The sequence below is a fragment of the Coffea arabica genome, chromosome 10c, assembly GCF_036785885.1.
Source record: "Coffea arabica cultivar ET-39 chromosome 10c, Coffea Arabica ET-39 HiFi, whole genome shotgun sequence".
Lineage (NCBI taxonomy): Eukaryota > Viridiplantae > Streptophyta > Magnoliopsida > Gentianales > Rubiaceae > Coffea > Coffea arabica.
The window spans coordinates 13,460,720-13,471,948 of record NC_092329.1 but is presented as its reverse complement, the minus strand read 5'-3'; the positions used below and the strand labels follow the sequence as shown (position 1 = coordinate 13,471,948).

The window sequence follows — 11,229 nt, the reverse complement described above, 5'->3', positions numbered from 1 at the left end:
AACCTTTTCCTCTTTCTCAGCCCAAAAATCTCCCGGCCAAAGCCACCACCCACAAGAACTTCAACTGGCAACTCGTTTGAAACCAATCTTTCAGTGTGTGTTAACTGTAATATGCACCGTGCTTGTACAACAACAGTCTCGACTCTAAAAATTTGCAATCATTGCAATATCGGATTTGTACAGGTACTTTTGCGGGTGTTGGCGTACTATTTCTCATGATAGCTACTTATACCTTGTACAAAGTAGTGAAAAAGAGACGCAACAAAAAGCGCCAAGAGAAATTTTTTAAACGAAATGGAGGTCTTTTGTTGCAACACCAGTTATCTGCTGATGAAGGTGGGGTTGAGAAAACAATGCTATTCTCTGCTAAAGAATTGAACAAGGCCAGTGATGGATTCAATGAAAATCGCATACTAGGTCAAGGAGGTCAAGGTACAGTTTACAAAGGGATGCTAACGGATGGCAGAATCGTAGCAATCAAGAAGTCAAAAAAGGTTGATGAAAACCAATTGGGGCAATTCATCAACGAGGTTGTCTTGCTTTCACAAATCAATCATAAGAATGTGGTAAAGCTTCTAGGTTGTTGTCTGGAGACTGAAGTCCCACTACTAGTTTATGAATTTATCCCTAATGGAACCCTCTTTACCCTCATACATAATGGAAATAATGAGGAGAGATCACAGCAGTTGCTAAACTTGCACAACGATGCTTAAACTTAAATGGGAAGAAAAGGCCAACTATGAAGGAAGTTGCCATTGGATTGGAAAGCATGAAACTATCATCAGTGCAGTCAACTATTCCAGAAAATTTTCAAAGTCCAAGCCACATTGAGGGAGAATCTGTCGTGTTTTCTGATAACAAATTATACATGGACAACTGAAGGTGATAGCTTTAGATCTGTTTCGGATGTCGATCCACTTATGAATAAGCACTAGTTCATTACTCTGTTAGTGGTTAGAGTTGTACATTAAGTTCCCAGATATGCTCATACTGGCCATGTCATGCCTTGGGCATCCTGAAATTTGTTATGGTAACAAATAAGGAGTTTATGTTTTCTAAAATAACTTTGATTATGAAAAATTTTTCATACTAACGTAATTCTTCAATGCTTCTTTTAGTGCCATGTGAATTTCTAACTGGCCATCATGCCCATCACTGGGAAGATCACCTATGGAACTTTTGCTTAATTCAGCTTTTAAGTTTAGCCATATTCTTTGAACTTCATTTAGTTCATGGTTGCTAGTTTCATTAATAATTTCATAATTCAGTATCATAAGTCGATGGCTACTCTGTCCATATTTAGTATAGTTGAAAGGCCTAAAATGAATTCAAAACAGCAGTATTTTCGCAAAGTTCCAACCCATTCTCAATTAGCATTCCATCATAAATATTGGCACGAAATTACACATCGACTTCTATAATACTTCTTCATAAAGCCTACACTCTTTTATCAGTACAGTGAAAATTAAATAAAAAAAAATCTTGCTTGCTTCTGAGTGCTAAACTGACTAAAACATTATCCCTCATTATATATATTGGCCCAAGATCGATTATTGTCTATCACTGTAGGTTCTTTTTAAGTTTTTGACTCACCAGCAAAAAATTTCAAAGCGCAAAACACAATAAAGAAGCTGCGAACATATCAATGGCGAATCCTCTCTCTCCTGAAGCCGAACTAGATGAATGTGTCAGTGTTGCCCACAAGGCTGGAGGAAATCATCGGAAGATGCCTACCGTGGCCAAAGGAGACGAATCAAGTCCTGTGAAAAGAATGGTGAGGGTCGAGTTACAGAGGCCGAAATCAGAGCAAAGGAAGCCATGCTTTCAATTATTTTAAAGATGTTCCCTTCTCATGCAGTACTGGAGAAGAAACAAAGTGGAGTAATCTTCAGGCCATGGCAGAAGGGGCGGCTGCTCCTGATTTTGTTTGGGATTTGGACCTTGTTCATGGCACTGAGGCCTTTATCTGCAATTACCAGGATGGATTTGGGACTTTAATTGCATTGCTTCACAAGGGAAAACCCATTTTAGGCTGCATTATTCAGCCATCCAAGAGAACCTAATGGTTTGCAGACTTGGAGTTAACAGGGAGAAGAGCAATTGAGATTGGAAAACGGCAAAGCAGTTTCCCTGGATTCTTGCGAAGAAGAGTTGGATTCATGTTGCAAAATGTTGAATGAAGCATATGCTGTGATCAAAGCCTGAATTACAATGTTGACGCTGAAAAGGTGAATGGTAGGATAGCTCATCAGTTGGGGCCTTTTCTCCATGACGGGAGCTGTATTGCATACGGTTCGTTGGCACCAGATCACGGTTCAAAGTCACGCTCGCGGTCGCGGTCGCGGCCTGGAACGTTCCACATCGGTCTCGGCATATCGATCGCGGTCTCGGTGAGATGCCAATTTTAAAGTATTTAATATTCTAAAAATTGTTAATAATATAAAAAAGTATGCTAAATAAAAATAATTAAAAAATGGCAAAAGAAACGGCCAAGTCAATCCGTCGCGGTGTGACTCGGCTGATTTCTCGTCTTGACTCGGGATAACTCGGAGTGACTCAGTGTAACTCGGCCGAGTCAATCCGTCGCGGTGACGACTCGGCAGATTTTTCGGCGAGTCAAGTATTTCGGTATCGTTTCGTCACGGTATCGTATTGGTAGGGGCCGAGACGGTGACGACTCGGCCGAGTCGTCTCGGTCTCGGCCGAGACTTCGAACCATGCACCAGATTCATTGGATGTGGTGATCGATTGTGCATTGGATCCTTCGTATGGCTCGTGCCTCTTGTAGAGGCCATGGGATCGGAGAGATTATTACAGATTGGGATGGACATGAGATGTGTTGGGATATTTGAAATCTAGACTTGGTCCCAGTTCCCGCTTGAAATCATGTGTCCCAAATTTCGTCTCTGTTCCGTCCCGATTAATAACTTTCAGGATTCTATTGGGGATAAATCCAACAGCACAATACATGTGACAGTTAAACAAAGACTTGTAGAGACAAAATCTGAGGCAGATGATTTGAAGCGCCCGAAAGGAGATTTCAAAATGGTAGCAGCAATGGAGAAAAAGATTCATGATCATGGCTTGCCATTCACGAATTATCATATATTATCCATTAAGAGGCCTCAAGTTTTCTAGTTTCGTTACCACTGTACTCACATTTTTGGCTGACTTCTGTTGTGTTTTGTGGAATATTTTAAGAATGTAAAGTGGCTTCTACTAGTACAAATTTAGGGATTCTGGTTTGATCTTGGACTTGGGCTTGCTGAGGCTTCCTGTTACTTAAATCCAAGCTAATTTTGTAGAAAGTGAGGATTTTCTTTTTCAGTTGTAATTCAACAGGTTATCTATGATTTCTTGGTCATTATAGTAATTAGCATCTAAGTTCCGAGTCTTGAGTAATGCCTTATTAATTAGACAAAATGCATTGGGTCCGTATATGGCCCTTTCTGTTCTTGATATAGAACTAAAGGTTCTCAAAGCAGAATGTCGCAGAAGGCTGTTGAGCGGCTTAACTTAAAGTCCAAAATAGTGAATGCCTCAGCATATAATCAGGTTTTTAGTGATAGATGCATATATCAGCTTTTACACACAATTACCTCCAGATTTAAGTCATCAGAGCAGATAAATCAGGTTTTGCATGCTATGTTATATCCAGTCTTCCTCAGTATTACTATTATAAGGACAGTGAGTAAAGAAATCATCAGTAGCTTCTTTTTGGAAGCCATAGCTTCTTACATGTCTTAGAGCCAGAAGAAAAGTTGGGAAACTATCCTTCCAACTTCAATCCCTTCTCTTTTTCATCATGTTTTATACTGCAGTATCTTGCAAGCCTTCAGAGAAGAATGAACAAATTATGTCTGAAAAAAAAAATGGAATGGAGAAATTAGACCACACTAGTCTCGCAAGGGAAAGTATGTAACTGTGTTATGTCTGCTATATTTCTGTTATCTGTCCCTTTATTCATACCAGATGTTAACACCTCTTATATTTCTGTGCTAATCCGATTCAGTGTACATATTGCTGCTGAAAATTAAGTATTGAAGCAGTAATTTGCTTCGGCTCAAATAATACGAAAATTCATTGAGGATAATATTGACATTCCCACAAAATGCAGAGGACAGAATTGAAGGAAAACAGAGAAAGAAATTGTTGTAGAGGGAGTTACAAGAGAAAGCTAGAGGAAGAGAGAGATGCTTGAGGAGAGCAATTCCATTTTTCAAGCTAAGTGCTAACATGGTTATAATTCTGGCAATGAAGAAAATGATCCTAACGTTTAGGTAGTGGCTGTCCTAACTAACTTCAGCTTACAGAAGAAAATTAACTGCTAAGAAGTGGGCTAGTGAGTGACTGCCATCCGAAATAAATTACAGAAGGCGTGATCGCCAGACCAAGACATTATCTTGCTGGAATAAGAAAACGTGGTTTTTTCTTGACGATGTCACTCCATGCATTCTGTCATGTTTCTTCAAGAATTAAACTCCCAGCTTCTAATGAATGGCTTACCTCGTATTTAAGATGCCAAATCTGAATTTCTTCAGTTAAAAACTATTCCTTCAATCTGCTTCATGACATGTATTTCTGCTAATTTGTCCAGTTATTAATAACAGAGGTAAGATAACACATGTTTTTTTTTTCTTTTGGTTGACAGAGGAAATTGCAAAAGATTTAACCCAGAGGAAAGGAGTTTTAACGGCCAGGTGACTGTGTTAAATGGCCATACTATTTCAACTTGTATAGCAACACGTGTCCTAATTGTTCATTTGAATTGACTACTGAATCTTATTTTATCAATAAAATGGTCAAAGCCCCGAAATATCCCTATTGGCTTGATCCCCAGCTGCAAATTGCTGCAACATTTCATTTAGACGTTAACATATGTGCAGAGAGTGTACTTTGGCATCTCACATGCGTACATTGATCTTCATAAATGGGTATATTGGGCGAGGCAAATAGTCAAAAAATAACCCCTAAAATAGATAATCAGATGGAGCTATGGATGAATTTTGATGGAGTTTGGAGAACTAGTTGGATAATTAATTCTAGACAAAAAAAAAAAACACCAAGATGAGACATTTAATTGAAATTTAGTGGTCACTTGCGCACCCTGGCAAGTGGGGACAAAATTGAACTGCCAATTATGCATATCACTATATTTACATGACACAATCACTTAACTTTTAGTACTGATATCCACTTGTTATACATAAAAGCATGATTTGTGAGTAGTGAGCTTCACTAAACTTCCAAGATACTACTAATTTTAGTACTTAAGCGTCTTTTGTAAACGAAATTGCCATGAAAAAAAATATCTTTTGAATGAAGAACAATAAATATAGATATTATGTTAGCCAACCCAAACTTAAATTATGTTTCCGCAAATTTGGATACACCTATAGATCTTGCCATGGTTGATAATCAAATAAAAAATAGAGAAAAAGCAACTCTTGGTATCCTTAGGATTCAAAAAGTTTGGATTGCACTTTCTGGAGAAAATTGTTTTCTATCTTCAGTGAATATTTTTTTTTATATATTTTCTAATCACTTTTGTTTACCTCATATTATATTACATTTTAAAAAGTGCTAAAGTAATTTTTTTCTCGAAAAATTCTTCGAAAACTGTAATGCCAAAAAACTTCTTACTCTCATGTGGCCGACATTTCTACATGGTAAAAGCTTGGATAAACTCGATCTATAGTCCCACGTGTAGACCAAGAGACTTACAGTTTGCCACGACCTCCCATTAAATCATTCACTGCTTTCACCATATTAATAACTCCAAGTCTGTTCGCCAGCAGGCCTCATCTCCACCTCCTCTCCTGAGTTCCTCTGCCACCACTATCAACAGTGATCAACACCACCACACCCCACATTTGTAGACTCATGAAAAACACATCAACTCCTACCAATGAAAACATCCTCCTCCCCCACGAAATCTTTCTTGTAGATCCAGAAATCAGAGGAAAGGTAGGAGTGATGAATTTTCTTCCTCTCTTCTTCTCACAAGGCTTTCTACCCAAATGCGCCCCCCCCAAACCACAAAAACACCCTTTCGTCTCCTTTCTCTCTTTAAAAATTCAATGGATGAAAAATAGGATTTTGTTCCTGAAATTTGGGTCTTTAAGAATGAATTCCAAATTTCAAACGCTTAGTTCAGAAGGCAGAATCGGTTGATAGTAACAAGGGGAAGAGAGAGAGAGAGAGAGAGAGAGAGAATTTGAATATCTGAATATTTACTATGGGAGTGTTTGGATAGCACTATATTAACTATACTATGTAGTTGGGATGTTTAAAAGGGAGGCCATAGGGACACAAGAAGCCTTGAAAAGGGAGTTTTTGATTGTGTTATTGTTTTTGTTGAGATATACCAACTTTTCCTACAGATTTTATCAGATTAAGTTTGATATCAGAATCATTCAATTGGTAGAAGAATAAGTCTTATTGTTAGGATCAAATATTTTTGCTAAGATTTGTTAGGTAGAAGATCATGTTATCAAGTAGTTTTTGTTGAGATTTTCTAGAGAATTGTTAGCTGAAATTATTTTAGTTTGTTTCTTTGTAAGCACTATAAATAGGGTGTTGATGAATGAAGAAATAAAGCTCCTTTTTCAGCCCTCAATATAGTCTTGATATCTTTGTTTATGCTTCAAATAACCAACAAAGTGGTATCAAGAGCCTAAATCTTAAGGGCCTGTTTCTTTGAGAGTGAGTGAACTTGGTGAGAAACCCTTTTCACTATAAAATTATACACTTAAGCCTTCAACATCAAAATGCCAGGAAATAACTTCTTGTCCAATCCTCCAAATTTTGCTGGTGAAAACTACCAAATCTGGGCTGTCAAAATGAAGTCCTATTTGGATGCTAATGATCTTTGGGATGTGGTAGAGACAGATCCTGTTCCTGAATTATCGGAAGATCCAACTATTGCAGAAATGAGAGCCCATAGAGATGCAACCAAAGGGAGATCAAAAGCTATGACGTGCATTCATTTAGCAGTTTCTGATGCAGTATTCACAAAAATTATGACTTGTGAAACTGCAAAGAAAGCTTGGGATACTCTCAAAGTGGCTTTTCAAGGCAATGACAGAACAAGACAAATGCAGGTTTTGAACCTTATGAGAGAGTTTGAGCTCCTTAGGATGAAAGACACAGAAAACATCAAAGAGTACTCTGACAAACTCTTAGATGTTGTGAATAAAATCAAATCGATTGGAGAACAATTACCAGATAGCAGAGTTATAGAGAAAGTCTTGGTGAGCTTACCTGAAAGGTTTGAGGCCAAGATTTGCTCCCTTGAAGATTCAAGGGATTTGTCTCAAATCACTTTGCCAGAACTAATCAATGCATTACAAGCACAAGAGCAGAGAAGAGCTATCCGAAAGGAGGAAGTAGTAGAAGGTGCTTTTCAGGTGAGAGACAAATTCAAAATCAACAAGGTGGCAAAGAAAAGAAACAGCAGTGGAACAAGAAGAGCAAGAAAGAAGGTGAGTCTAGCAGAGATGAAGGAAGAAGAGGAAAATTTCCTCAATGTCCACATTGCAAAAAGACTTCACATCTGTAACAATATTGCTGGTGGAGACCTGACATCCAATGTAGGTCATGCAATCAAAAGGGACACGTTGAAAAGGTATGCAAAAATAACAGAAGAGACTAATATGCTCAAATAGCTGACCAACAAGAGGAGGGGCAATTATTTGTGGCCACTTGCTTTGCAAGCAAGACCTCCAGTGAAGCTTGGCTAATTGATAGTGGCTGTACTCATCACATGGCATATGATGAGTCCATATTCAAGGAATTGGATAAATCATATATTTCCAAAGTTAAAATTGGAAATGGAGATTGTATTGGGGTGAAAGGCAAAGGTAATGTGGTTATTGATTATGGTTCAGGTAAAAAAATAATTTATGATGTTTTATATGTACCTGAAATTAATCAAAACCTGTTGAGTGTTGGACAGTTGCTTGAGAAAAATTATTCTGTTGTCTTCAAAAATAGGAACTGCATCATTTATGATCAAAATGGAGGTGAACTTTTTTCAGTAAAAATGAATGGAAACAGTTTTTCTCTAAATTGGTTGAAAGCAGGTTCAAGTGCATATCCAAGTTTAGTGGATCAATCTAAATTATGGCATAAACGATTGGGCCACTATCACTATTTTGCACTTAACTACATGCATAAGAATAGTCTTGTGCAGGACTTGCCTTTTATAGAAGATAAAGGTGGAGTTTGTGAAGTTTGTCAATTGGGAAAACAAAGCAGATTGTCATTTCCTCACAACAAATCTTGGAGAGCTTCAGAAAGGCTTCAACGTGTTCACACAGATGTATGTGGTCCAATGAGAACTTCTTCATTAAATGGCAGCAGGTATTTCATAGTTTTCATTGATGACTTCAGTAGATATTGTTGGGTCTATTTCATGAAACAAAAATCAGAGGTTGCTGCTATTTTTTTGAAGTTTAAAAATTGGATTGAAAATCAAAGTGGCAAGATGATTAAAGTGATTCGGTCAGATAATGGAACAGAATATACTTCTAATCAGTTCAACAAGTTTTGTGAAGATGCAGGAATTGAACATCAATTAATTGTCACTTATACTCCACAACAAAATGGAGTAAGTGAAAGAAAGAACAGGACAATCATGGAGATGGCCAGGTGTTTGTTGTTTGAGAAAAAATTGCCAAAGAAGTTTTGGGCAGAAGCTGTCAATACTGCAGTGTATCTTTTAAACAGGTTGTCTACAAAATTATTGAATGGCAGAACCTCGTTTGAAACTTGGTTTGGATATAAACCTTCAGTACAAAACTTGAAGGTGTTCGGCTCCATTTGCTACACACATATTCTTGATGTAAAGAGAGGCAAGCTTGACGAAAAGGCAGAAGTTGGGATTCTAATTGGCTATTGCAGCAGTACCAAAGGTTATAAAGTTTATCAACCTTTGACTGCAAAAGTGATAGTTAGTAGAGACATCCATTTTGATGAATACGCAACATGGGACTGGATCAATTCCAAAGTTGAACATTTCAAGGGATCAGAATCTAAAGAATTGCAGGAGGAGAATATTGATGAATCAATAGATCATATTCCAGTTAGAGGTACCAAATTACTCTCTGACATTTATAACAAATGTAATGTTGCAGTTCTTGAACCTGCAGATTATGAAGAAGCTGCCAAAGACTTGAAGTGGATCGAGGCAATGAAGGAGGAGTTGAGAATGATTGAAAAGAACCAGACTTGGGCGCTTGTGGACAGACCAATTCACAAGAAACCCATTGGTGTAAAGTGGGTTTTTAGAACCAAATTAAATGCTAATGGTTCCATCAACAAGCACAAGGCAAGGTTGGTCGTCAAGGGATATGCTCAACAATTTGGAATGGACTTCTCGGATACATTTGCACCAGTAGCAAGATTTGACACCATCAAGTTGATCCTAGCACTTGCAGCTCAAAAGGACTAGAGAGTTTATCAACTTGACGTCAAGTCAGCATTTCTAAATGGCTACTTGGAAGAGGAGATCTTTGTGGAGCAACCTTAAGGATTTGTAGTGAAAGGTCAAGAAGACAAGGTGTACCTACTTCACAAGGTGCTATATGGCCTAAAACAGGCACCAAGAGCCTGGTACAGCAGGATTGATGATCATCTTCTGAAGATTGGATTTAAGAAGAGTTTGAGTGAATCAACTCTTTATGTCAAAATTGTCAATGATGATATAATTGTTATTTCACTATACGTTGATGATTTGCTTGTCACAGGAAGTAAGCCAATCTTGGTAAATCAGTTTAAGGAGCAGATGAAGCAAGTCTTTGAAATGACAGACTTGGGAGAGATGTCCTATTTTCTTGGCATGGAGGTTATTCAATCTCAACAAGAAATCTTCATAAGTCAGCACAAATATGCAAGAGATGTGTTGAAAAAGTTTAATATGGAAAATTGCAAATCAATTAGCACTCCATTGATGGAGAACGAGAAGCTTAGTAAAGATGATGGAGCTGCCAAAGTTGATGAAGGCCTATACAGAAGTCTTGTAGGTTGTTTGATGTATCTTACAGCAACAAGGCCTGATATTATGTATGCTGTGAGTTTACTGTCTAGATTTATGCATTGTGCAAGTGAGTTGCACTTCAAAGCTGCAAAAAGAGTACTCAGGTATGTCAAAGGCACTGCTAACTTTGGAGTTTGTTTCAAAAAATCAAAAAAATTAGAGTTACATGACTATTCAGATAGTGACTGGGCTGGTTCATATGATGATATGAGGAGCACTTCTGGATACTTGTTCAACCTGGGTTCTGGATGTTTCTCCTGGAATTCTAAGAAGCAAGATGTGGTAGCTCAATCTACCGCTGAGACAGAATATGTTGCTGCTACGGCCGTTGTTAATCAAGCCTTATGGCTTAGGAAATTGTTAGCTGATCTAAATCAAGTTCAACAAGAAGCTACTCAAATTTTTGTTGATAATGAAGCTGCTATAGCTATTTCCAACAATCCAGTATTTCATGGGAAGACTAAGCATTTCAAAATTAAATATTATTTTCTTCGAGAAGTTCAAAAGAATGAAGAAATTGTTCTAGTTCATTGCAAGACTGATTATCAGATTGCAGATATTTTTACGAAGGCCTTGTCCAAAACAAGGTTTGAATGCCTAAGAAGACAGTTGGGGATCTACAGTAAAAGTGCCAAGGAGGAGTGTTGAGATATGCCAGCTTTTCCTACAGATTTTATCAGATTAAGTTTGATATCAGAATCATTCAATTGGTAGAAGAATAAGTCTTATTGTTAGGATCAAATATTTTTGCTAAGATTTGCCAGGTAGAAGATCATGTTATCAAGTAGTTTTTGTTAGATTTTCTAGAGAATTGTTAGCTGAAATTATTTTAGTTTGTTTCTTTGTAAGCACTATAAATAGGGTGTTGATGAATGAAGAAATAAAGCTCCTTTTTCAGCCTTCAATATAGTTTTGATATCTTTGTTTATGCTTCAAATAACCAACAGTTTTGAGGCATCAAGTCAGGATCCCTTCATGGTAGGACCGTACCTATCGTAGGGACGCAAAGAATGACACGTGTTGTAGTATAATGTGCTAGTAACAGAGACGTTATATTGTGGCCAATGCGCGTGGAGATGAAACAAAATAGAACGTGTCCGGATGCAACCAAGTATCAAGGAATAGCGTATGCTAGCGACTGTTTGGATAGTAGAGGAAGGGATAATTGTAGGATTGAACCAGAAGTACAT

General features: G+C 37.7%; 1 protein-coding gene across 1 annotated transcript; it reads left to right on the top strand.

Annotated features, from left to right (window-relative positions):
• The first annotated feature begins 215 nt into the window (after positions 1-215).
• LOC140015807 (wall-associated receptor kinase-like 9) lies at positions 216-713 on the top strand. The gene has a single exon (XM_072068628.1). The coding sequence runs from the start codon at positions 216-218 to the stop codon at positions 711-713; it is 498 nt and encodes a 165-aa protein (XP_071924729.1).
• Positions 714-11,229: the final 10,516 nt, after the last annotated feature.